General features: G+C 49.8%; 1 protein-coding gene and 1 long non-coding RNA gene across 6 annotated transcripts in view; one reads left to right on the plus strand and one right to left on the minus strand.

The window, feature by feature from the left end:
• The window catches only part of CTIF (cap binding complex dependent translation initiation factor), a 232,861-nt gene that overhangs the window by 87,243 nt on the left and 117,918 nt on the right, over positions 1 to 27,700 (minus strand). For all 3 annotated transcript variants that reach the window (XM_039842019.1, XM_039842027.1, XM_039842034.1), the window contains one exon: positions 1,317 to 1,803. In XM_039842019.1, coding sequence (XP_039697953.1) covers positions 1,317 to 1,803 — 487 coding nt within the window. The remainder of the gene's footprint in view (positions 1 to 1,316; positions 1,804 to 27,700) is intronic.
• On the plus strand, positions 6,720 to 14,695 carry LOC120585728 (uncharacterized). Of its 3 annotated transcripts, none has more exons than XR_005648496.1 (3): positions 6,720 to 6,956; positions 11,574 to 11,835; positions 14,360 to 14,695. It is a non-coding gene; the product is annotated as an uncharacterized LOC120585728 (long non-coding RNA). The 3 variants fall into 3 exon arrangements; XR_005648494.1 differs by lacking the exon at positions 14,360 to 14,695 and adding an exon at positions 12,772 to 12,869; XR_005648495.1 differs by lacking the exons at positions 6,720 to 6,956; positions 14,360 to 14,695 and adding exons at positions 11,106 to 11,443; positions 12,772 to 12,869.

Below are 27,700 nucleotides of genomic sequence, written 5' to 3' on the forward strand. Positions count from 1 at the left end.
GTAATTTTCATCCTGTGGCACTGCAGTTAGCTTTAGCAGGCTGGAGGGTATGCAGTTTATAACCCTCTCTCCCTGGTCGGGCTGTAGCGACCCGTTCTGGACACTCTTCACGTGAAGACCAATGCTAGTCATCAGCAGGGAACCTCTTCCAGGCTCCTTCTCTGGGGAGGTAAGGGAACGGGTGAGGGTTTCCTCTGGGATCTCACAGCTGCTTGCCCACAGAAGCAGCGAGGTGGGGGGGCTTGGGCTTTGAAGGGTGCCAGGAGCAGCATTTCGGCTTCAGGAGCTGATTGGGGAAGAGCTCTGACCTGTCTGTGCTGCCTGAGTGTGGGTGTGGGGCTGGGCTCTAGGACGAAAGCTGGTCCCAGATCCATAGCACCCATACGCAGGTGGACGAAAGGAGAGAAGGCAGCAGAGAGGCTGGGAGAAGCCCTGACTTGGAGCTCCCCAGAACGACTCCGTGGGGAGGGCGGGGGTGAGCCAGCCTTCTTCAGGAATAGTTCCTCTCCAAGGTGACCTTACCTGAGCCCTTGGCCAGGGAGGAGGAGCTGGGCTGAGCACAGCAGAGGTGATGCTGCCAGGGACAGACCCCTGTCCCTCCTCCTGCATCTGTGACCCGGGCTCTAGAGGCCAAGGCCAGGAGTAGGATGAGGAAAGAGAGGCTCCTGGGGAGCAAAATTTCAGGAGGCCCTCGCTCTCAAGGCTATGCCAGGGCAGGGTTGGCAGCTGTGGGATGCTGGCAGTGATAGCTTCCTTAAATTTTGTCCCTTAGACCCCTCACTGGCTGCTGGTTGATGAAGGACGGGAATGGCAAGGCTGAGCAGCCTGCTTGCATTCTGCCCAACTCACCTTTGCTCTCGACCCTGGCACGGACCACAGCCTGGCTGGTACTTACCTCAAGGAAAGCAGCAGTTCTTATAAGCCCCGTGGTTCTCCCAAATGCCCTTCAGCATTAATAGGGTAGTATCTGATCCCAGAACATGCAGGAGGGAAGAACGGGCCTTCCCTGTGACACTCCCCTCACCCCCAGGCATGAACCTCCTTCTCCCTTCCCCTCGTAGGCTGGGGGCTGGTACCAAGCGGCCTCTGGGCCTCTTAAGTGGCCAGAAAGTGAGGTACCAGAATGTGCAGGAGGAGTTCATGCAGAACTGGCCATGGGCCTGCCCTCTGGTGTCTAGGGGTCCCTATGCCGTGGTGGGACCTGCTTCCCTCCACATGGCTCCCTGGGCCCGCAAACCTAAGCCCACCTGCCGACGTGCCTACCTCGTGCCATCCTCCCTGGTGCAAGAGAAAAACAAAGATTCAATTACCGGTACCTTTTCTTTCAGCCTCCGCCGTAGCCTGTCTTTGGAAGACTGGAGCAGGGTAATTTTGGGCCGCTCCCCCATGCGTTCGGGGGTACTACTGTCTTTACGCTTTGTCTCGGCCTCTGGGACCCCTGGCTGCTGTGTGGGCGGCCGCTCGGAAGCCACTGGGGCCGGGCCGTCCGGGCTGCGGGGGGACTCGAGGACGCTGTGCCCGGCGTCCCCCAGGGCGTTCTCGAGTTTGGGGCTCTCCATGGTCACGGTCTCTTTGGCATTGCGGTGGGTGCCTGCCTCCCCCTTGTCACCGGGTGGGTGCTTCATGTTGCTGTGGTGCCAGCGCCGGTTCTGGCTGTAGCCGTGATGGGTGGGCCTCCCCGAGGGGTGGGGCGCTGAGCCCCCCTGGTAGGATTTCTGGTGGTCCCTGTTGTGTTTGGCACTGCCCGGCTGGTGGTCACTGTGCTGTTGGGGCTTGTTCCCTCCCGGAGGTCTCTGCTGCCGTCTGCAAACCAGAGGGGAAGGACAGAGAGAGTCACTGGGTGGGCTGCTCAGGGTCCCTGCACCCAAACACTAGAAGAAGAATTCATTGAGTCGTTCATTTATTCATTCATTCCGCACCTTTACTGAGTGCGCTGTGTGCCAGGCTCTGTGATAGAGGCTGGGGATACAGCAGAGAAAGACAGACAGGTCCCTGTGATTATAGAGCATTTAAGTCAATCTTTGATTTAAAATAAGTATTTTATTTCTGGCTACAGGCTACGCATAATGCGTAAGGTTGGAGAACAAATACAAATAATATACAATACAAGCAGTAAGGCGAAAAGAATTTTCTGACGCTATGTCTCCCTGTGCCACCTACTACAGGTCTTTGGAAATTGTCATTTGTAGAATTTTGAACGATGGCGTACAAAACACCCAGCAATGGAGCAAATAGATAATTCGTATTCGAGTAAATAAATTCATTCCAGCACAGGCTTTTTTTTTTAAATTACAACGCTTCTTTCAGGCCGCAGCAAATCATTTTTCCTTACACATATTTAACACACAAAGGCGTGGCGTTGGGTAAGAAATGTTATAAGGAATAGTCTTCTCTCCTGCTCGTCACTACCATAAAAGCGAAGCCTCTCAAATTCTGCAGCGCTCGCTGTGAAAGTACTGCAATCATTTGGAGACAGGGCCTTCGGGGCAGACTAAGTTAAAATGTGAGGCTGTTAGGGTGGGGTCCAATTAAGACTGGTGTCTTTATAAGAGGTTAGGACACAGACAAGAAGGTCATGCACAGAAGAAAGACCACATGTGAAGACACAGCAAGAAGGCAGCCATCTATCTGCAAGGCAAGGGGAAAGGCCTCAGGAGAAAGCCAACCGGCCGACACCTTGATCTTGGACTTCTAGCCCCTTGGAACTTTGAGAAGATAAATTTCTGTTGTTAAGCCACCCAGTCTTGTGGCATAGTGTTACGGCGACCCAAGCCGACTAATACAGAAGTGATATCTAACGTGATGGTTTTAGGCAAAGACAGGCTCACCGATTTACCTGACACAACACTTGCTAATTAGCGGATATCATATAGAACAAGTCTGAGATGTGTGCCATGGGACAAACCAAATATTTTGATCTGTAGACTGAAAGCAAGAGAGTTGGGGGCAGGGGGCATGTTGAGAAGCCTTCAGTCTTGTGCACAAGGACCGCTTCTATCACTGGAAGCTCTGTGTTCCGTCTCTATTTCCCCCTCACGGTGTTTTCTGTGCCATAACTTTATTTGAAGTACAATTGGAAAACAGGATAACCATGAGCCCCTCCGAAGTTGTATAAAGTCAGTGAAGAAAGTTTGCAGAAAGAAGACCACCTTCTAAATATGAGGCCCTCGCCGTCCTGTGAGCCATCTCTTCGGGGGTACAACAGACTCACCTTGCAGTACAGTTTACAAACAAATTGTATTTGTTTTTTTTCAAATTATTATTACTTACATAAACTCAACTTCAGTGTTCGCTCTATAATTTTGTATCTGTGAAAATGTGGGGGTGTCTTGGATTGGAGTTACATGTATCATTGCCCCATTAAAATTAACACAAACAATTTTTTCATTTAAAAGCTTTTTCGAAGTGGCTGGGTTTTTAGGGGGAATTATAGTTGTTACCTGAGAGACAGGTGGACAGCACTCTTTGTTTCCAGACAAGGGGTAACTTATAACACATGGTATATAAGAAATAGGAACTAGCATGCCTCTGGAGAGAAATTCGACAATTTCTTACGAGAGCCACTAAAACATGCAAACCACTGGTCCTTGCGCTTCCACTTGCGACAATCTACAAAGGGAATAATCAAAGACATGCACAGGGATTGTAGGCACAAGGATGTTCATCACAGCGGTGCTAACAACAGTGAAAAACTGAATGTGGAGCGATTAAGAAATGGTGAAGGAATTCGCTCTAGTAGATGGAAGAAAGCACTTGTTGTAATATGTGCCACGCGGTGCCATTTTTTTAAGGCACGGTATGTATATGCACAGAAAAATCTGGAAGGCTACCTACAAAATGTTAACAGTGATTATCTTTAGGGGATGGGTTCAGGATTTTTCTTTTCTTTTTCATTTGTGTTTTCTAAATGAACATGAATTAAATTTTCTAAACTTTTCATTGTGAGATAATTATAGATTCAGATGCAGTTCTAAGAAATAATACAGAGAGATCTGTTGTATCTTTTACCCAGCTTCCCCGTATGGTAGCATCTTGTAAAACTATAGTTCGAGATCATACAACCGGGATTTTGACAAATCAAGACACAGAATTTCCATCACCACAAAAATCCTTCACATTGCCCTTTCATAGGCACATCTAACTTTCTCTCACCACCTCCTGCTCAGACCCCGGGGACAACTAATTTAGTCTCCATTTCTACAATTTTCTCACCTCGAGAATGTTATATAAATGGGATCATACAGTATGCAACTCAGTGGGACTGGCCTCTTTCGCTCAGCATAATGCCTTGAGATTCATCTAGATGGTTGTGTGTATCAACAGTTCATCCCTTTTCATTGCTGACTAGCATTCCATAGTGTGGATAGATCAGTGAGTTTAACCACTGACCTGCTGAAGGAAATCGGGTTGTTTCTGGTTATTGGCTATCGTGCATAAAGCTGCTAGGAAAACCTGTGTACAGGCTTTTGTGTGGACAGTTTTCTTTTCGCTGAGATAAATGCCTGGGGGCACCATTCCTGGGGTAGCTCCATATTTAGTCTTCTGACGAAACCGCTGGACTGTTTTCCATGGAGGCTGGACCATTTTACTTTCCCATCAGCGAGGCATGAGATGTTTCCAGCCATTATTTCTTCGGGTACCTTTTCCGCCCCACCTCTTTTCTCCTCATCTTTCTGGACTCTGAGGATACATATATTAAATTTGCTGTTATGACCCCCCAGGCCTGAGAAGCTCAGTTCATTCCTCTTCAGTCTGTTTTCTCTCTGTGGCTCAGATCGGATCATCTCTATTGTTCCATCTTCTAGGACCCTGGTTCTTCCTTTTGTCTCCTTCATTCTGCTGCTGCGCCCGTCCATTAAGTTGTTAATTTAACTATCTTTGTTATAACTTCTGTTTCTTTGCCGAGAACTATTTTTCACTTGTTTTGAGTGTGTTCCTAATCGCTTTTTAAAGCATTTTTATGCTGGCTGCTTTAAAATCTTAGATAATCCTAACATTTTTGTCATGTCAATAGTGGCATCTATTGTTTTTTTCCATTCAATTGAGACCTTTCTGGGTTTTGGTATGACAAAAGATTTTTCAGTTGAAACCTGGACATCTTGGGTATTATATTACGAGACTCTGGGCTTAATCAAACTTTCTGTTTTAGTTGGTTTCCTCTGACCTTGCTCCAGAAGTAGAAAGGACAGCACCGCCTCCTTGCTGCCAGGTGGGGAGTAGAGGTCAAGTTCCCCACTGGGTCTTCTCTGATACCCCAAGGTGGGGTTCCCCTTACTGCTGGGCAGGGATGGGAGTTCTGGCTCCCCACACTACCACGTCCCTGGCTGGGAGGGGTAGGGGTGCCATGCCCCATGTGGCCTCCACTGAGGGAGGGAGGGGTGCTCACTGCCCCACAGGGATGAGTCCCATCTCCCCTCCCCTCTTGGTGTCTCTGACGCCAACCTGGTGGGGGCTTTTGGTGCCTTGTCACACGCTGGCGAGAAGGGTAGAATCTCAGCCCCTCACTTGGCCTTTGCTGGCAGGGGTGCAGCCAGTATTTTCTGGGGCATTTGCTTAGAGTAGAACAGTTATTGCCTAAGAGTTTTCTGTCCTCCAGAACTGCCCCTTTTGTGGTCCTTCAGCTAGAGAGGGCAGGTATTTTGGGGGTCTGCCTGTGCCTATTGGCATTTTGGGTTGTCAGCTTCTTTAGCTGCAACTCTGGGATCAAGAAGCCCAAGAAGAAAACTCAAGCGTGTTGCCACCGTGTCATTCCTCAGGTGCCAAGGTCCCCAACCAGTCTGCCTTCTCTCCACCTTTTAGAGTCCTCTTATGTTTGCTTTCACATACAATATCCAGGGTTTTTAGTTGTCTGTATTTTTTAATAATTTAAGAGCCATTTTAGAAACACCTATAGTAGCCTGGTGTGCTGATCTGAGTCCTGCTGACTGGGCGTGAGGCTGGGGGTACGTTTCATCCTTGTCTGGGTTCGGTCCTATTGAGTTCTGAAATACACTCCTGGTACAAGAGCCCTACTGCCCCCTGATACATGGTGGAAGAGGCAGCCCTCCATCCAAACAGCCCCCTGCCACACTGGCATGCCTAAGATACCCAGTTTCATTTCCCAATAGTCTCCTAAACACAGGGATCGTCAATGGTCCTAATGCTGTAAATTCTGGAGGATGGTCCATTTGTGGGGATCACCAGCATGGGCGTCCGGGGAAGAGTTGGGCCCCATCAAAAAAGTGAGTCATTACATCAGGTTCTTTCCAGGGATAGCCAACCGGCCACAGAAGACATTCCATGGCCCACCAACTCCCCAGGGTGCCGTGTGCCTGTGACTTTTGTGAATTCTCCCTACTTTTATTTTTCAATTACTTTCCACTAATTGGCCCTTTCTCCTTCCATTCTCTTTGTTCTATGAGTGTGAGTAATTTTTAAGCCCAGAGAAGAACGTTGGAAATTCCCTGGCAGATAATGCTCAATTCTTACAACTTTTGTCATCCTTATTTAGAATTTTTGTGGTGCCAGCAGTTACGGCCCAAGGAATGCCCCCGGAGGATGGCTGACTGAGTCCTTCCCAGCATTCATCTTGAAACTGTCTGGCTTCTTACTTACTATATCAGGGATTTCCCTCTCTCTGCTCAAATTCTCCTCCCTCTCCCCAAAATAAACAAACAAACAAAACTTCTCTCCACCTAGGGGAGGAAGGAGGTCATTTCTATATAGCTGGTGGTCAAAAGAGCTCAGGAAGAATTCGGCTGGGCCTTGCAGAGCGTTTGCTGTTCCTTCCTGGAAATTCTGAGGGGGGCTTGAATTTCATATCCTCCTAGTTCAAAAGACCTTGGAGCTGGCCAGCCCCATCAATACAGCAATGACCAAGAATGCCCAGGTTGCTGGGTGGTAGTGGGTCTTCTCAGACTCACTCTGCCTGGGCGATAGCTCGTTGGCACACGTGGAGTGATGTCTGCACATGAGAGGTGAGGCCTGGGAGTCTGCCCTCAGGGGGCCCCTTGTAACTAGGAAGGCAAGACTAATGGAGTCAAAAGGAGGTGGGCTGATATGAGACTGGACGGCAAGACTGGCTGGGTGGCCTCTAGGAGGGCAGGGAAAAGCCGATGCCATGGAAGCACAGGGCATGGAGCCTCTCTGTCTTTCTTTTCCCTTTTCCTTCTTGATCAAGGCCCTGCTTTGTTCTTAGGCCCATGATTGCTGGGACTGGTCTCTGTGTGCAGGCCAGTCAAGACTCTTCTTCCTATTTTACAGATAAGCCAACTGAGGCTCAGTGGGATGAAGTCCCTCACCAGAAGGCCTTATGGAGGCTCTCAGGAGTGTGCTCAGCCTGTTAGCTAGTCTACCTCCGGCCTCTCTCCCATTCGTCCTCAGATCCAACCCCCTCAAGAGAGAAAGGCTGAATTACCACTGAGACCTACTGCGGTAACGGCCACATGAGGCTCACATCCTCAACCTGGGAAAGAGCTGTGAGGGCCCTAACCACTGGAATAGAATTGGGGCTGGGCCTTGGTCTCCCAAAATGGAGACCTAGGCTTCCCTGCTCTGGCCATTCACAAATATTTGTCGGCGGTCACTGGCTGAGCTGGCCCAAGCCAGCCCTTCTCCCTTCTGTGTTTCCTGGCCCTGGGTTTCATCAATACCCAACTCCAGGGTCCAGCTGGCCGCTCACCATGAAACCTGTGGGTTTAGGTTTGGCTGGGCTGGGGATAAGTCGCTTTTGCTCACATTTACCAGGCAAGGAAACACATTCGGTCTCAGATACATGGATATGCAGATCCAGGTTTTAGAGACATACTAGACATGCAGTTTTGCAGCCCTGTAAGCAAAAAAGGGGGGGAAATCCACCTCCCTGACTGCTTATTATGCTCTAATCTCTCTGGGGAAGTTTTCTCTGGTGGCAGTGGTGGGGAGGAATGGCTTAGGAGATAAGATTAATATTCCATTTGTGCTACTGGCAACACCTGCTGTTAGGGAAATAATGCCTTTTTTGTGTGTGTGTGTGAGATTGGAAATTGTCAGTATGCTGTTTCCATCACTCATTTAGTTTATTCTTTCTTCTTTGGGTTCTGAAATCAGATGTCTTGTTTCACTCTAAGGCTGCTCTCTTTTATTAAAAAAAAAGAAAAAAAGTTCTCGGAACACCACAGCTGCATTTTGGGAGGTGGGTGTATAGGGAGAATAACTTCAGATTTTGTTTTAAAAGATGATTTTAACAGCAGTCCAAATGCAGACAAACGTCTCTCTGTTCATTTTTTATTTCATAATTGTTCCCAACTAGATATTCTGAGGGCCACTGACTTATTATGGTTCTCTCAATGTCGGACACTTTACCACATAATTTGTAGGTCTGCTTAAAAATTTCTGAAAGCAAAATTCCTAGGGCGAGTGGTTTTAAAACTATGTATGGGCTCATATTTCTTGCCTTCAGGAAAAGTGATGACTGCTTATTCTGGAGCTTAGGCGCCTCCATTCCTGCCCACCTACACACGCCCTGCATGGGGTCCCACCTTCGCTGCTCCGGCCGCTGGGACAAAGCACGAGCTGAGGCGGGCCTAGAGGCTCAGGTGCAGGGGGGCTGCTAAGCTTAGGGTTGGCATGTCAGGCCCGGAAATAAAGCCTGCCACACACGCCCACCCCAGTCTGCAGAATGACTGCAAAGCTTAATGAGGAAAAGCACAGGGCAGACTCATTCCCCTCTTCAGGGACCCGACAGAGGGGGACATGATATTGGCTTAATAAGGGGACAAGGGTCATAGCGGCCTGTGTTAACTGAGCACCTACTATGTACTCAGGACTGAATTAGATGATGGAAACCCACTGAGTCTGTTCTGCAGGATACTCCTTGTCAGGTCAGTCTGCGAGACTGCGACCAGCTCAGAGCCTGGCTCGGCCACTCATAGTTGTGTGGCTCTGGATGATTTTACTTCTCTGTGTCTCTGTTCCCCGCTAAGTCGGCGCCCCACACCACTCCAGGGTGGCTGTGAGGGTTATGTGCGTGACAGCATGACAGTTTTACGGATGAGAAAACAAAGGTTCCAGGAGGTCGCTTCGATCCTCTTGGGTTGCCACGCTAGTTAGCACCGAGCCTGTACTGGACTCCGATCTGTGTTTCTGCTCTGAAGGCGCCGCCTAAAATGCTCTATGGCTGGATGTGACAATTATTTATTTGAGGTCTCGGGGCTCTCTGGAGAACCGGGGCATCACTACAAAGCTTACACAACCGAATCGCCCTGTAATTGCCAGGGCCATCACCAACATCGTGGCACCGTACTAGCTGGCTCTCTGAGTGCCAAGCCCACTCCTGCCACTGGGGTCTCCTGACGGTTCCATGAGGAGCGTGCCTGTGTGCTTCAGGAACTTCTGCTGCCCCGGACGTTCAGCCAAGCCTGAGATGCTCCCACCCCGACAGATTATGGGACTCTCCTCTTGCTCAGAGTTGGGCAGGAAGTAATTCAAGACAGAAGTAATTCAAGGCAAAAGTTCATGCAAGAAGCTTGGTCTCTCACTGCATGGTTGAAAGTTTTAGAAACCAGATGTTTACCTGGCCAGCGGGATGCTCTGGAATGGAAATGAGTGGGTCTGACTGGTACCTCTGTGCCCTGAAGGCAGAGAAAAGACTCTTCTCAACAACTACAGAATGAATGAACCAATGAATGATGAGGGGAAAGGCTGGTCCGTTTATTGCTTCATTAATTAAACATGTTCTGAGATTCTGCTCTGCCTGGCGGTTAATCAGGTGGCAATGGGCTTGCCCAAGGCAACTCCAGGGGAGCTGGGAATGGGGGCGGGGTAACAAAAGCTGTTCAGCTGTCCCTAACGAGTCTCTCAACACCTCTCCGAATCCCCTTTGGGCTTTAAGGCCCAGATCTGCCCAGGAGCCTCCCCAGCCCTCAGGAAGCCCCGCCCTCTCTCCAGACTCCTAGTGTGATTATGGTCTGACTTCCCTAGTCTCTGCCATCAGTAGGCGTTGTGTGTTCCTCCTATATGCCCTTAAAAGCATCCCCTTCCATCAGAGGGGGCAGAACCTTCTCTAAATCTCCCTCGGGGTCTGGCATGGGGGCTGGACATTCATTCATGCTTCAGGTGAGCCCCACAATGTGCCAGGCCCGGAGGAAACAGCACTGTGCCCCTATGGTGCTTAGGCTCCAATTGGAGAGACAGACACTAATCAAGTAATTACAAAAACATGTATCTGGATACGACCAGGGACAAGAGTCACGAAAAAAAGGAAGCAGAGAGCATCACAGGGGCATCCTAGAGGCAGGATCACCTACTTAATTTGTGGGACCCAGTGCAAAATGAAATGTGGGCCTCTTCTTCAAACACTATTAAGAATTTCAGAAGTCACACCTGAGCAAACCAAGCATGGCCCTTATGAACATGGGTCCCCGTGTCACTGCGCACAGTGTACACCCATGAAGCCAGCCCTGGCCAGAGGGCTGTCCTGAGGAATAGGACTGGACCCAAGATCACAAGGAATAAAAACATATATGAAGCACTAAGTATGTGCCAGTCACGGCTTTCATTCAGCCCTAAGAGGAAGGGGCTGTTGTTAACCCCATTTTACAGAGAGGTCTGTGAGGCAGAGAAAGGTAAGTCCTTGCCTGAGGCCACACAGCTTGCAAGAGGCAGAGCTTGGGTTTGAATTTAGGTAGTCTGGCCTTAGCACGCGTGTCCTCCTCCACCACGTTCTCCCGCTGCACGATTCTGAGGCCCGTTCCGGGGTCCTGAAGGCCCAGGGCAGCCTGCACACCACTGCTGAGCCACGGAAGCCCAAACCCAGAGAACTCCGGGCCTTGGCCAAAGCCAGTGGGAAGGGGCTGTGGGCTGGCAGGGTGGGCTAGATTTGCAGAAACAAAGGTCAAAGACTGAGCCAAGGCCACTGGGAACAAGGAAGCTGAGGCCCGTGGGAGGGGAAGGCTGGGAGGCTCTGGACGGGAGCTCTGCCTCAAGGTTTGGAAATCCGGCCTTCCAGCCTTGGCTCCACTGCGTCTGGGGAAAACCACAGAAGCCACGTGTGGCCCTCGGGTTTCCATCTGTGCTGGGAACAATCCTTTCCCCACCACAGCCTGCTAGTTCCTGTGGCTGGGGCCTGTGGGGCAGGGCTGGGGGTGGGGACGAGTTGTCGGTGGCCCTCTGGCTTCGCTGCTATACCCAGGGGTAAGGAAGGAGGAGCTGCAGGCTTTTGCCACCTTCCTCCATCTTGGGGCAGCACAGAGGCCATGGAGGAATGGCCTTTTGGGGGGTATTAGATGGGGCTCTGAGTCTCGCTCAACTGCCAAGGCATTTCTGAAGCCCTCCTCCAAACCCCACTGACAATCCGGGGCTCTCGGCCGGCCTTGCCCAGCACCAATTTGCTGGGTGGCTTTGGCCTATCACCTGACAACTCACGTGTCCGTAGTCATGCTTGCAGAATGGGAATACCAAGTCCCCACTCAAGGAGTTCCTTTAGGTGGGTTCACGCCTTCCCTGCATTCCTGCTTGGGTCACAAGGCTGGTCTGAAGTTCAATACAATCAAGCCCGGGAGAGCGTTTGGGGAACAAAGGCACATTACGAATATGAAGTATTATTTTTGTTCCAGGGTGAATCAGGCATTCCAAGAATCCTTGGCCTCATACGTTCGGAGGCAGCGTGATGTCATGGGAAGAGCACGCGGCTGCCCCGGTGGAGAGTTTCCAGGGGAAGGCCCTCGCCCTTCCGCCCGGCCCTGCCAAGCCCTGCAGCCTCTGAGGTCCAGCCTGTGGACCCTCAGTGCAGCCTGCTGGAGAGTCCAGGCATTCGCCAAGCTACGTGTCCACCTGGGCGCTCGCTCAGAGGCTGGTGGCCTCTAGCCACAGATACAGGTCAGTCTCAGCTAGGATGTTGGATTTTCTAGGTCTCGCTATGTGTGGCTAAATTGATCAAGTCATGTAAATCAACAGCAGGAAGCAAAATCTGGCTATGCCATCTTTCTGGAGTCTGAAGATCCTACCAGTTCCCATCAATTCTTCCTAAAAAACCGAGGAGGCCCAGCTACGCCTGTGTATTTGACACACTGTGTGGCCTCGCATAGCCCCTCAGTACCTGGAATACAGAAGGTGCTGAATACAAACTTCCAGGGTATTTATCAAGAGGCAATATAGTGTCATAGTTCAAAGTATAGACTTAGGAGCCAGACCCCCAGAGTTCAAATCTTGGCTCTGCACTTCTAGCTGTGCAATGTTGGGCAAGTTCCTTAACCTCTCTGGGCCTTAGCTTGATCATCTCTAAAATGGAGACAAAAAGAGTATCCATCTCATAGAGTTCCTATGTGTTTTATTTTTTTCCCCTTTCCTATGTGTTTTAAAGGAGTCGATGTAAACATTATATTAGTGTTTCCTTGTAATAATATTACATTGTAGGTTTTCCATGAAATATAGCATAAATCCATCAGCTATTTAGAGGAAGTGATGAGCATTAGCACACCCATAGTACAGGTGGGAAAATGAGGTTGTGGAGAAATAGGCTGTTTCAAGTGTCAGGAATCAAGGAAGAAACCCCCGGATGTCCGGATTCTGGCTTCTGCTCTCATTCTGGCCTTTAAGGGCTGTATTTTAGATATAGTTTCTCACCATGAAAGTCTTCATTGACAAATACTCACCACTATCATCTCAAGGGAAACACTGTCCACAAGGTCCTCAGAGGTGTGAGGTCTATCTCCAGTGACTTCCTCTACTCCCAGCCTAAAGCCTGGCCATCAGTGGTCACCACAGCTGGCCAATAGGCCTTGGCTGGCTCCTCGTTATCTCACTTTGCTGCAGGCATGACTTCAGAGGCCTACTCAGGAACCAGCCCTGTTCGTCACCTATTTGAATCTCACCATCTCCATTCGGTGGAACAGCCCTCACACTGGAACAGGGAGGACAAAGAGGAAGGGGCATGGAGAGGAGGTCTTCTGAGCAATTTTAAATCCCAGGGGTGACCAGCTGCTGAGTCCTTCTGAACTATGGAGGAAGGAAGGCCAGAGAACGGCCTGAGCTCACCTAGCGAGGACCTTCCTCACAGGGGGAGCTGCCCCACAGTAGAGAGGGCTGCCTGGGCACATGGTGAGCTCCCTGTCACTGGAGGTATCCAATAGCCAACCAACAGTTAGCTCTGGAGACTTCCTATCTCTCACCTACCTATTCTGCAATCAGCACCTCCTCCAGGAGGCCCGCCTGGGTCTCAGCAGTCCTCCTAGGAGTCTTCACCTGAAGAGGCAGTATGATGGGGTGGCAACTTGGGAACCTGACACACCCATGTTCACACCCTCGTATTGTCCATATCTAGCTGGGTGGTCTTAGACAAGCTACCTAACCTCTCTGCCCCTCAGTTGTTTTATTAATCAAAATGGACCTCATGACTGGAAAACAGGTGAGGAGGGGTAGAGCTGAAAGGGATGAGCATAGGACTTACCTTGCCTACTCACCCCTCTGCCTCTGCTAGCCCTGGAGGACTCTGGGAAAGGTGAAGGAAAGATGGCTCCATTTTGGGAAGCAGGGCACCCTGGGTAATCCCTGAGCTGGTTCGGCTATGTGGGCAGTGGAGCAGCACCGACCGTCCAGGCTCTCCAGGGAAATACTGCCTGCTGCCCGCCTACATCACTCCATCAGCTATCATACCCTGGCCACCCTCCTGGGATAGCCTCCTTCCTTATAACTTCATTACTGACAGGTTTGCTCCGTCCCTGAAGGGCCATTTTTTCCATCCCGAGAAGGAGAGGAAATGTGAAATGGAGTTAGCTGAAGTAGGGCCTCCCTCGGGCCCCATTTTTCAGCCAGGGCTGGTAGAACTGACAAGTCCATGGCGAGACTTATGGTGGAGGGAGAGCCACTCGACAGCTTCACGCACATCAAGTACCCCAGGCTCGCCCAGCCATCTTGGGACACTGCTGCTCTGCAGATGGGTTCCTGGGCTGAATCTTCCAAAGCACAGGTAAACTATAGCAGGATACTAATAGCTTTCACATTAAATACCCATCAGCCAGGATTCACTGTATACATTCAGGGATGTTAAGATAGGTGACAAGGACTTGCTTTTCTTAGCCCATAAATACTGGGGGCCTGAGGCTTAGAGTAGTGAGTTTAAAATCACCCAGAGGCTCTCCCTGACAGTGGAACGACAACTAGTAAAATTGGAAGAAATGGTGGAATTAGAAAATCATATGGCAACCACCATAATAATAATTGTTCCAAGCAAGAGTCATCGATGGAGGCTAGTGGGTGAAAGTTTCAGAAAAACAGAATATTGGCATAGTCTCAAAATATCTCCCCACAAGCTATTTCTTAATTACTAAGGGAAATCTCGTAACTTTACAGTGGAAAACCTTGGCAGACACCGCCTTAACCAAGTAATCGGTTAACATCACAGGTCATGGGACGCAAGGACAGCGTGACTCTCCCGATGGGGTGCAGCGAGAAGGGCACCACATCATCAGGTGCATTTAACCTGAGTCTGATCAAGAGGAAATGGCGGAGGAACCCAAATCGAGAGATCTCCTACAAAAATAAGCTAGTCATTTCATAAAAAAGTCAATGTCATGAAATACAAAGACTTGGGAACTAAAGAGCCATGATGACTAAATGTAACCCACGGTCTAGAATCACAGGAGAAGCAGGACTGTAGCGTCGAGAGCAGAATTCTATCGGCTAGTTTCCTGATTTTGATCATTGTACTGTGATGATAAATAAATGTCTTCAAAAAGAACACAGTTGAAGTATTTGCCTCATTTTGGCAACTTGCTCTCAAACAGGTCAGAAAGAAATTGTATATAAGAGAGATAGAGACAAAGCAAATGTGGTAAAATGTTAAAATTTGAGGAATCTGGATGAAGAATATATGTGAATTCTTTGTACTTTTCTTACAACTTTTCCGTATGTCTGAAATTTGGTCAAAATCAAGTTTTAAAAAATGAGTAGGATATGGTTAGAGAAGTGGAGAGGGCATTCCAGGAGGAACCAGACTCAACAAAGGCTCAGTGGCAATTTTTCTTAAGTCATTTTCTTAGGCACCAGCAAACCGAATAATATACGGTAAAACTGACTGCTTCACATAGCAGCAGGTCAGACTGCAGAGACCACTCACCATAAGGGTGGTCCCACCGGAGGTGAACACAGAGATCCCTGTACATTTGTGTCCTTAAGACTCATAGGAAGTCCTTGATGGAACTTAAGCAGAGTCTGAAGAGTGGTCAAACTTCTACATCCCAGGGAACACAGGCCCGGGTAGACCCCATGCAGCACCATAAACAAATCAGTTTGCTTTTTCAAGTTTGCCTTGGGTCAAGCTTCCCAAGGCGAGACCCTGTCTCTAGTGGGGGCCTATATGGCACCTACCAGGAGACCTAGCTCTTTAATGAGTGGGGAAACTAAGGCAGTTTAGCGGGATGGTCACAGCCTTGCTTAACTTTTTAGACTTGAGAGTTCCTTGAGAGTATCATCTTGCAAACACTCTTAGGAATTAAAAAAAATATTTCATCATTTTCAATGGTATACGATATACAAGTTATTTTACGTAAAGCATAGTTTTTAGATTGATACGTTATTGGGAGTGAATTATAAGTTTCATGTTTAGTATGATCTTCAATAACATCCATGAATAAAAGCAAAATTTAACCTTTTCCCACTTATCAAGTGATGCCTTCTCCTTCATTTATTGTAAATGAGTTATGAAAGCAAAAGCATGATTTTCTGCAAAGAAATTTCAAAATGACATATTACCATTATATTGTGGCTTTGGCACCAGATATATGCTAACATGTAGGCTAGAGTTTGACTATATAAGGCAGAAAAAGAAACAAAAAGCAAAAACTGATTTCGTGGCCCACTGTTTGAAATTCTTGAATTTTATGTTTGTTTGTTTTTTAAAAAATAAAAATCAACTGGCTTGTTTTTGTAATTTTCTTGCTTTGTTTCTAAATGATGAGACCTGAGATTTTCAGGAAGCATTTGTAATCACTTCTGCCCAGATTAAACAGGGCGTGAGTGTGGAGGGTCTTGACGCCTCGTGAGCAGAATCGGATGCCAGCCGGGTTATGTCTCCCTCCGGCCTGGGGAGTGGCGCTCTGCAGGCTCCCAGAGCTTCCCCACAAAGACTCTGACTAGACGAATGTCCCCTCAGATCCAGGCAGAGCACCGAGGCAAACGTGCAGATTTGTGACCATTTGTGTGTTCCTCTTGAGCCAGCCTTTAATATCAGGGTTCTTTAATGCTTCCTGCTCTAACCAACTGTCCATTATGGGTAAAAATTAAATATTTGACTAAGAATAAAAATAATTCCAAACTACGTAATGGTCAAAACCACCAAAGCGGCTGAGTGATGGCTTGGCTGAGGGACCGAGTCTTGGGGTGCCCTCCAAGCTCTGTTCCGGCGAGAGCTCACTCCACCCACATGGGCAGGGTCTACATAGTGTGATTTGAAAAGCGAAAAGGTACCCTTTGCACAGGGGTAAGAGCCTGACTCTGGAGCCAGCCAGGGCTGGGTTCAGATCAGAGCCCTGGTACCTCCTCCTCTCAAGGCTCTTATTGGCCTGCGCCTTAGTTTTCTGTTTTAATATGGGGGAATAATGATGATAAACGGTATTACATAGGATCTGAGGATTCAATAAACTTCACTTGGCCCAGTGCCTGACAGAGAGCAAGGGCTCGGTAAGGAGGTCCTGCAGCTGCTGTCATAGCTGCATTAGGGAGACTGCCACTGACAGGTCACGACTCCGGACCCGGTGCGTTGGCCTCTCCTCTGCTCCCTGCGCCCTATGTGAACCCAGGAGGCCCGAGCCCGGAAGACACCTCCTCTGGCATGCCCTGGGTTTCGTGGCATGCTGGCCTCTTCCACGGACCTCAGGTGTACAGTGCCAGTGTGGGCTGTTTAGAAGGGTTTGGATTCTCCTGCTGGCCCCTCGGGGAGTCTCAAAGGCTTGAAAACCCCCTGGATATCTGAGCTGCTGTGCTCCAGCCCGCCTGCTCCCTCTTCACTGGGAGTGTCCACGCCATTCCCCTGCTGGAACTTCCTCCTTACTCGTCTTGGCCTCGACAAGCGCTCGAGCCCACCTCCTTTGGGGAACTGTCCTGGTCACCGGGCAGTTCCCATGGTCAATGCCCTCTGTCTCTAGCAACCGAGTTTGCACCTGTGTCACAGCTCATTCCTGGAGGGCAGGTGGGGACCACATCTTGTTCTTCTGTGCCTGCCAGGCTCGCTACAGGAAGCGTCAGGCTCCACTGGAAATGGAAGTCTAGGTTCTTACTGTGGGATTGTGGGAAGTGGTTTCTGAGCCGGGGGATGAGGGGGGCGTTTTGGAGGCCAGAAAGTGAGGCCTCAGGAGGCCCTGGTGCCATCAGATTCACTGGCACTGTTTCCTTCCTGTGCCTAGCATGGCCCTGAGGGCAGATGAGGGGGAGGAGAGGGTGGCAGAAGGACAGTCTCTCGGTACAGCCCTGCGAGCCCATTCCCGTTGGGTGGGAAACCAAGGGGGGTCTCCGCTGCCAGCCCAGGCCAGGAGGGGAAGTGGTGTGGTTGAGGGGTGAGTGGGGGCCGGTGCTGGCAAAGGCAGGCTGGCAGGATGGGCTTGGGCCTGGGGGGCGGATTCACACTTTCATTTCTGGTAGCACTTTAGACCCACTGAGTATCCACTGCCTGGCAATGAATACCAAAAAAGAGGGGGGGACAAAGGAACAGGGAACTCTGGTTGCAGAGGTGGCTCCACTCCAGCTCCGCGGCTGCCAGCTACGTGCCACCAGGTTAATGAAAACACCTCTCTGGGCCTCAGTCCTTTTTTATAACAACAGCAATAACAACAACCACAACAACCATGATAATGATGGTCCTTGACTGGTACTATGTCCAAGGCACTGCTCTAAGAACACAAGTTAACTGATTCAATCACCTCCACAACTCCGTGGGGTAGACAGCAACCTTACTGCCCTCATTTTACAGCTAACAAAACAGGCACAGAGAGGTTAAGTAACATGCCCAAGTCACACAGCTAAAAAGTGGAAAGCTGGGGAGAGCCCAGGCTTTGCTTGCAGATTTGGCAGAGGGGTGGGGACTAGAGAAAATGATTTCTCATGATCCATTAAGCTCTAACATTGTAATATTTCTACAACTTATGAATAATCTCTTAATGGTCTGTTTTTGGCTGTCCTGGGCTCCCATCAAGCTCACCACAGCTGGAGAGAAGTGCAGGGAGCTGAGACTGCTCCTTCTGAAGCCAGAGCTTCTCTCCTCCCTGAGGACACAGAAGAACAGTCAGGGTGGGCCAAGGGTAAGGACCTGAGTAGCCATGGCACCCTGACTGATTGCTATGAAACCCTTCCCACTCCTGGTCACTCCCACCATAAATGCCACAGGGCTGGCCCGGACACCCTGGCTCAGGTAACACTCCTGTTCTCTCTGGCACAGCAAAATGGTTTGTTTTAATTTCAATTTAATTTTTATTTTTAATTACATAAAATATTTACACGGTTCCCAAACTAAATCTGCAAAACAAGGTATTCAATGACGTCTGCCTTCTCTTCCTCCCTCTTTTGCCACCATAAATAACCATTTCATTGGTTTTATGGCTTATCTATTCATTATCTTTAATGTAATATCATTATATATTTACATCTGCCTTTTTAGGGAGAGATAGTAGCATACTATGCATAGTTTTTCCACTCTGCTTTTTTTCGGTTAATATTTAAGGTCATTTATTTCTCTCCGCTTTTTATTTTTAGGGATGGATTTTCTTTCTTCTTTCCGGGTAAGGGGCAAACGGTCCCTGGAATTCCTTGTGCAGCTTACAAGAAAATGGGTTGTTCCGGGTTTTCTTCCTGTTCTGAACTTCTAGTACACTCTGATTCTTGCTGATAGGCAGGGTGGGGCCTTGCCAAAAGTTAGGAGAAGTATCAGGACAGGAGCTAGAGACCCAGATTACAGTCTGGCTCTGCCAAGGTCATCTTAGACCTTGGGGAGCCCAATTTTGTTGGAAAATGAGACGCCTGGACAAGATGATCTCCATGAGCCTTGGAGGGATGCTGCGTGTCACTAAGAGGAGCACGTGTATAAGGCTAACCCGAACACGGTCCTGGCGAAGCCAAGGAAGTAGCCAACCCCTTCTTAGGGGAAGGCGGTAAAGATAAGTTATATCATGTGATGGCCTCAGCGCCCCTCACTGGATTCTCTGCACCCAGCACAGGGCTGCTGAGTGATATGGAGCCACGTGGTAGGTTGTGGAGACAGGGCTATGAGCAGAAGGTAGGAGTGAGCATGCAAAGTAGCGGGTCACCAAGGAGCAGCCAGCGGAACAGGTGGAGCAGGTGACTAGGCAACTGGTCAGGATGCCAGAGAGCTGCCCAAGGATGAGGAGGAGTGAGGTGAGGTCCTGAGGTCAGCCTGCCCCAACGGGAGGCTCCTCTACCCTTTCTGTCTGAGGTTGAACCAATGTCGCCTTCCCCAGGAAGGCCACCTGGAGTCTGGGGGCTCCCTGGCCATGTGGTGCAGGTCCAGAAAATTCATGATGCACGACTGTTGTTTATATTCTTTCTTCCATGGAGAAAGTTTCAGATCTGGAGCTACCCATTCTTTATGTTTTTTCTTCTCTCCCCACACTCCCAAACACATGTAAAGGAAAGGGGCCAGGAAACAAATATGCCAAAAAAAAAAAAAAATCACTGGAAGAACAAGAAAGAGCAAAACTCTGAGCCACCCCAAAGCGGCAGCCTGGGTGGAGCGTTCCACTAAGCCGTGCATCACACATTCCAGCTCGAAGTCCTCTCCAAAGCTTCCATCCACAGCTCTGACTTCCGCGTGGTTCAGCTGGAGGCGGAGAGGGGCCCTAAACCTTGGGGATATTGTGGGATCTGCTGAGTGGCCCCAGAGTATGCTGAGAGCAGGACAGCTGGCTTCAGAGCCTGGAGGGGCACAGGCGTCCATCCAATCCCCTTCACCTTCCTACCCAGGCATGAAATACATCATCGCCATGCTCATTAACCACAGCCCCCTGGGGCTGTGCAGGAAGGAACGTGGGAGGAGAATACACTTTCTGCACTGACCGGGTCTTGACTCAGTGTATCCTGGAAGAAAGAAGAGAAGGTCTGACTGCTCCCACCCAGGGGTGGTTCGGTAATTGCAGGTTTTCATAACACTCCGGGAAGGAACAGTCGCTGCTATGGAGAAGGCGGGGAAAAGGCTTCGTGGCAACCGTTCCCAGGAACGAAGCCACCCTAACCACCAGACCACCCTGGTGTGCCCTTGCTGACTCCTCCGCTTCCCTGGACACAGGGGACAACAACCAGCCCCGCCCTCCCCCAGTCTTCCATTCCCCCTCCACAAGCAGGCAGGGGCTGTTCCTGTCTCCGCCCCATCCAGGGGCAGGGCTCCCAGGGAGGACCCCAGGTGGGATGGGAGCACCTACCCCTCTCACCAGCCCTAGGCGCCCCTGGGTAGGAGGTTTCAGATTTTGATCATGACCTATTTTGACTGGAGAAACTTCATCACCAGCAAGCACTCTGCCATCTCCAGTCTGAAAGGATGACAATTGGGCTCTGGGACTCGAGGCAAAAATCCGAGATACGGAATCGATTCAGGTCCCCTCTCCTCCCCTCGTAATTTCTCTCTTCCTCCAGCTTCCAATCTCGCCCCCTCCTTCTCTCCAACACGCACTTTCCTCCCCTACACGACCATCCGCGTGTCATGTGCCTTCCACCGCGTGCCTTGACACCTGCCGTCCCTGTCCAATGATGCCCTCTTATAGCCTGCACCGATGGATGCACCTTAGGCTTGGTGTACCAGTTCCAAACTCTTTCCTGGCTTTTCAGGCTCTCAGAAGAGGCCCACCTCTCTGACATGCCTTCTCTCCTTGGCCCCTCAGACCCTGAGCAGTGGCTTCTGAAGTCAGACGAGTCTGCCCACACACGCAGGTCCCACCTCGGGACCCTTGCCTCTGTGCTTAGTCACTTGCCAGGAATGTGCTTCTCCCTGCCCTTTGCCGGTCCCATTGAAGGGACAGATCATGTTCCACGTCCTCCAGGAAGGCTTCTTGGCTACTCTAAACCCTTTCTCTGAAGTCCCAGGGCCTATGGCCTGGCATTATACTATTACACACACACGCATTAGTGTTATTAAGTGTGAGTCGTCCAGTTTACCTTTTCTATCCAACTAGACCGTAAGCTCCTGGAATGCCTGGCACAGACCTAGGCCTACAAGAAGCATCCAGGACCCCTCCCCGCCCCCAACTTCTTGATCAAAGCTCCCTCATACAGCCCCACTTATCTATCTGTACAGGGGCTGGTGACAGGTACTGCTCCTACCATGTGGGGATTATGAGGTTGGTAAGGCCAACACTGCAAAGTGCTTTAGTCACTGAAAGAAAATTTCCCTCTGTCCCCAGGATGCTGCCCTGATCATAAACAGGATGTAAATGAATCTCAATGAATCCTGGGATTCAAACAATTTTAATGTAGCTAATCTAACGTCATCTCTTCGACCAAAGCGATGCTTGATGGGGGCAGCGCTGACCTGTTTCTGGTGGACAGTCATTACCAGAAGGGGCAACCTTGAAGGTCTCCCTGACTTCCAGCCCCAGAAGGAGCGGGTGGGATTCAGGCCTCCGCTCCAGCCTGGCCCCTCCCTCTGCTGGGCAGCCCCATCTTGGATTTGAGCCAGGGCTCACAGGGCATGCTCAGTGGAGTCTGAAGAGCCCTATATCCCTAATAGCCTTACCGAGAGCAAACCCTGCCTCGGGGGAGGATGGCCAGCTTTATCCCAAATACCCGCTTTATTGGACTCCAAAGTGCCACCACCTCTGTGAGAATTAAGAGCTCTGCTAAAACGCACAGAGGAGTCTCAGGATGGGAAGCTAGGCCTTTACAAGCAAAAGCTTCGCTATGAGACTCAGCCCTGAGGGACCTGGAGAAGAGATGCGCTAGCTGCCATATCCAGTGGGAGGGGCTGTGGGAGGAGCTGGGGCAAGCACTCTGAGGTGAGCTGTGGCCCTGCAGGGCTGAGCAGAGCTGGGGGGCTGGGGAGGGGGGGCGCTCTCCATGGGCGTAGCCCCAAGCAGACAAGGAAAGCTGACTTCTTACAAAACATATGCCTAGGGCAGATTCTGAGAGAATTCTCTTCCTTCTCAACACTCCCGGCTGCTCCGGCTGCTGTGTGCGGGGACGGAATGGGTGAGAAAGAAATGCACGTTCCCCTGCACTGGGCCAATGTTGCAGAACTTTGTGGACAAGAATCTGGCTATTCCACTACGTGGGACCTGCTTCAGATCTGCAAGGTCTCGAGTAAATCGCATGGCCTCTCTGAGTCTCACCTACGTCGGTCTTATGATGGGTATACTCGCCTTTGTCTTATCTGCCTGCTGTGGGATGCTATGAAAAAGACATCTTTGTTTGCGTTGTCAATATTTGTATTTTTTTCTCTCCTACCCAAGGAAGCCTTTTCCCTGTTGGTGTCTGACAGATTCATCGAGTTTTTCGGCAGGCTTCCAATTAAAGCCCAACCTTTGAGAGGATAAGTTTAAAGGAAACTAAGTGTGTGTGTGGCATGTGTATCAGGAATAGAGTTCCCTTTCCTGGAACTACCTGCTGGACTCAAGGGGGGACAGGTATGTTCCAAAGCTCCTCTTTAAGCATCCTCTGGCTTAAAACCTTCCCCTGGGAGGGAACATTCTAACTCATATTCCACTGTAGAGAGGAGCCATGGACAAGTAGGATGGGAGTTCAGAGGGGAGGACCGGATGAGGAAAGCATTTGTGGCAAGATTTGAAGCTGAACAAGAAAATAGAGTAAACTCCAAAAACTGCAACTTATTTAAAGCTATCGGTGGATTTTACTAGATCATTTGAAGTGGGGGAAAAACACAGGAATACAGAAAGGAACTAGAAACAGATAAAGATGGCCTGCAATGGTCCCCACGCCTGGGTATTCACACTCGTATGTAGTCCTTCCCCGCACTGTACCAGGATTAGTCCGTGTGACCAATAGAATGTGGCAGAGGGATGGTATGTCAGTTTTGAGATTGGGTTACAAAAGATGTGGCCGCTTCCACCCCTCTCTTTCTCCCTTTCTCCCTCCCGCCCCCTTTGATCTCTCATTCAGTTGTGAGCACCCAGCAGAGAGGCCCCCATTGCAAGAAAATGAAACCTCTGGCCAACAGTCCATGAGGAATTAAGGCCTGCCAACAACCATATCAGTGACCTGGGAAGGGGATCTTCTGGTCCCATCTGAGTCTAGTCTTCAGATAATTGCAATTCCTGCCAACAGCTTGACTGAAATCCCATGACAGAACCCGAATCAGAACCACCTACTTCAACTACCCCTGGATTCCTGACCCTCCGAGAAACTGTGAGATAATAAGTGCTTATTGTTTTCAGCTGCTAAATTTGGGGGTAATTTGTTACACAGCAAGAGATAACGAATACAGATTTTAGTACGCGGAAGCCAGGGGCTGCCATAACAAAAATCTAACAAGTGAAAGTGGCTTCGGGACTGGGCAGTGGGTAGGAACGAGGAGGATTCTGAGGTAAGTGTTGGTGAACACCTGAAATGGTCTGAAGAAACTGTCAGCAGAAGTATGGACTTTGAGGAGACTGCTGGTGAGGGCTCTAAGGGAAGTGAGAAATATGTTACTGGGAACTGGAGGAAGGGAAAGCCTCGTTATGTGGCAGCAGAGTGTTTAGCAATGCTATTTCCTGCGTTTATGTGAAAAGGAGAAAATGTATCTAGTGACCTGAATGATGGAAGCTAAGAGATTTCTGGCCAGAGGGCTGAAGGTGATGCTTGGTTTCTTCTTGCTAGGTATGGTGAAATGAGAGAGGAGGGCCAGGAGGTAAAAGAATGACTGTTACCAAAAGAAAGACTCAGGACTTGCTAGTTTTGAAGATTCCCAGACTTTCCAGATGGAAAACGGTGCTAACATTAGAAAATGACTTCTGGGCAAAGATCGGAACCCAGGCGCTCTCCGGAAAGCACAGTGCGAAGATGAGGCTGAGGGTGTGACTGTGAGATCCTTGGTTGAAATCGAAGCTGGTGCCTCAGAGGACTGTTTAGTAGGACAAAAAACTCTAAAACTTTAAATGTGTGACTCTCAGATCTTCTCAAACAAAACAGCTTCTAAGAAGCTCGAGGGCATTGTTCCTCAGCAAAACTCAACGTGGAGAAGGGATGATCTTAAAGAGATTCGTGGGTAGGCTTTTATTTTAGTAAAGTAGGTCCCAGTAGGATGCAGAGAAGACCTATGAAATTTTCCAAAGAATTATATCAGTATAAACATTGACCACTTGGGCTGGAAGGGGCAGAGACTGTATAAAATGAAAAGAGGCTGTTAGACTGAAATTCTACTGGCAGGGAGTTAGCTGAGAAAGCGATTCAGCTGCACACACACGCTACCTTTCATAGAAAAGGAAGATGACTCAGGCGGAACCAAGAGCCCAGAGCACTCACTGGGCCAATGACTTGACTGCAATCTCGTGAGAGACCCTGAGGGTAGAAAGCGGAGCCAAGAGCCATGTTGAACTGCTATGGACCAATGACCTCTTTGTGCTTCTTACTTCCCCCTTCTGGAATAGCGGTATCTATGGCAGCTACCCTATGCCTGTCCCACAACTGTATGCTGGGTATGGGGGGGCAGAGATCAAGAAAGAGCTATACTTGAGGAGCTGTACTTAAGGAACTGCACGCAGGGAGTCTCATCCATATGTGAACAGGATCAGAATGACAAGATCCCGGCCTCCTGGGATTCACACCCTTGTGTGGTCCCCTCCCACATTGTACCAGAAGCAGTCTGTGTGATCGACAGAATGTCACTTCCCAGATTAGGTTATAAAGAATACTGTACCTTCTATTGTGGTCCCCGACTGTCTGCCTCTCTGTGTGTCTCTCTTTTGGATCATACTCTGGAAAAATCTAGATGCTCTGTCATGAGCATCCTTGAAGAAGTCCACCTTGTGACCAAAAACTAGTGAGGAGTTGAGACCTGCCAACAATCTTGAGGGTGAGCCTGGAAGCAGATTCTCCAACCCCAGCTGAGCCTTCAGATGACTACAGACCCAGCTGACAGCTTGAGCCCAATCGTATGAGAGACCCTGAGTGAGATTACCCTGTTAAGCTGCTCCTTGATTCCTGACCCTCAGAAACTGTGAGATAATAAATGTTTGTTGTTTTAAGCTCTAAGTTTTGGAGTAATCTGTTATGCAGCAATAGAGAACCAATACAAATACCTAGGCGAAGCTCCATTTCCAGCAAACGATCACACTAAAGCAGTGGTACACTCACACACACACTCACACACACACACACACACACACACACACACACACACACACAACTATAAATACAGATGTGTGTATACTGCAAACACAAATACAGGCAAGAAGTCCTCGCATTTGTACGGCCCTTGGCATTTTACCTGCTTTCAGAGTGTCATCTCATTTGAACTGCAAAAGTCTTGGGAGGTAGATGTCCCCTTTTAGAGAAACATGCCTCAGAGAAGTGCAGTCATGCCATGGAGGCTCCACATCTAGCAACAAACCAAGTCTACACAGGTCATGACGCTCAAGGGGCCATCTACACATGTAGCTGGAACAAGGGCCCTGCAGTGGCTCATGTTATGTGACTTCCAGAAAATGAAGATAGAGTGAAAAGGATGTTTGCCTAAAGTGCTATGGTTTTAGACACTGAGGAGCTAAAATTCTGCCTTCAAAAAGTACAACCCCATCCACCCTCCCTCTCTAACCCCCCACACATACTGGCTTCTCCTGTGCTGGAAACTCACCTCACTGAATTATTTTCTTAGCTCGGGGTAATCACCGAAGACCCCCGTGAAAGTGCAAAGTGACCCATTAAGTCTAGATTGATCAGTGAAACCCCAGTTCATAAGATGGGACGTAAAAGCAATAAATCTGTGTGCACAAGGAGCTGACTGAAGGCAGTGGGAGGTAAGGCGGACAAGGAGGCAGAGATGGTTTTCCCCAACTGTGTGCAGAGTAAATGCCGCAGTAAAAATATACCAGAGCTTCAGCTAGGAAAGGGCGCCCAAGACTCCCCTGATGTCCTGAGGGCCTTGGGAGGGAGCTGGCCTTCACGGGCCCTGCTAGAGAGGCCCTAAGGATCACCTTCCCTACCCTACCCCTGACCAAGCATTGCCAACCTTTTATGACACGGGGCAAAGTCAGAATCCTGCCCTCTGCCTGTCCCACCCCGTTCCCGCCCAGCCTCTCTGAGCCATGGCTACAGCTCACGGTTCAAAGGCACGGGGTCTCCTGCTGAGGGTGGCCAGGCCATGCCATCTGCTCCCTGGTGCACCCATCCATTTTGGAACATGTGTTTGCTGTGGCCACTTGGCCACCAGACCAAACGTGCACACAGCTCTATATAGTATTTTTTTCTTCCTTAAACACATTTCTCATCTTTGTTTTGAGTGCACATTTGTGTTTCCTGAGTTTAGTGTTAGTCCCGACAAACACAAACTCTGAAATTGGATTCTGTGTCCACAGACTCTTCTCCTTGAAGACAATTCAAGGGCAGTCTTATCCCTGAGGGAGGGCTGTACTGTGGATAATGCTGGCTCAGTTGGCTGCTTTTGTTCTGGGCTCATCTGTTCACCTGGAGAGGCGACTCAGGGTACGGGGCTCACCTTCCCACGCACGAGTGTCCTGCATACACTGGGCCTCCCGCCCATCCCCAAATCCCGCAGCTGCGACATCTGTTCCAGGTGAGTCAGGGATCGAGCGTAGCGGGGAGAACTCTCTGTCTGTGCCAGGCCTGACCCATCCCAGCAACTGTAGGGAAGGGCAGGGACCAGGATCCAGGGAGGATTAAAAAGAGCTTGGATAGTGAAGGGTGGGGCAGGCGGAACCTGTAAAAGGAGAGGGAGCTGCAAGGAGGAGAGTCAGGCGAGGAAGGTCCTAGGCGGAGGGGCCAGCCGTGTGCGGGCGAGAACCAGCTTGGCCTGTTTAAGGAGCCAAGAAGACTGGGGTCTGGAAGCGCAGCGAGCAAGGACAGAGCAGGAGGAGGGAGGTGGGGAGAGGGCGGGTTGGGCGGGCCTGTCTTGGGGGATATGGCTGGTGCTGGTAGGGGGCTCTGAAGGTCTATTCGGAAGGTTATATGCTGTCTAATAATCCCTCGAAAAACCTGTGGAACATTAATGTGCGGGTGACTGTAAGTTTTAAGCTCCCATGAATTGCTGGGAAGTTTGCGTGTCCACCTATGTGGGACCCTCTACCACTGGTGCTCGGGCTGTCTGTCTTTCCATCCGTCTGTCCAGGGCTACTTGGTAAGAACCGGCAGCTCCATCCATTCTGCATGTTGAAGGGCACTGAGATGCCTGCAGGTGGTTGGAGAGCTGGATACAATGATACAAAGTGCCACTTGAGAGATGACCACTGGGCATGCAGGGGACACCACCCTGGGTGCCCAGCACAGGCATCACCTCCGGGGACCCAAGGGCCTGTCTTCTTGAGTAATTTTAATCCTGTTTGCTGATGCCTTGCCTTATTGAGCCTCTGCATCACTTCTGGAAACCAGGGCCTCCCAAAATACTACCAAACCATAATAGAGGCCACCCTGGCTTCCCTAAAACACACGCATTGGAATAAATGGCTAAACTTAAATTACTGGGAAGACTCAGAATAACTCTTGGAGCTCAGGGTAAATGCTGACTCAGGCAGGAAGGCTCCTTGGTATTTTTAAAACCTGTGCTTCTGTCTCTGCTGGGGAGCCTTGGGGAGTGGAGGGT

The sequence above is a fragment of the Pteropus medius genome, unplaced genomic scaffold (genome assembly GCF_902729225.1).
Source record: "Pteropus medius unplaced genomic scaffold, Ma_sr-lr_union100, whole genome shotgun sequence".
NCBI lineage: Eukaryota > Metazoa > Chordata > Mammalia > Chiroptera > Pteropodidae > Pteropus > Pteropus medius.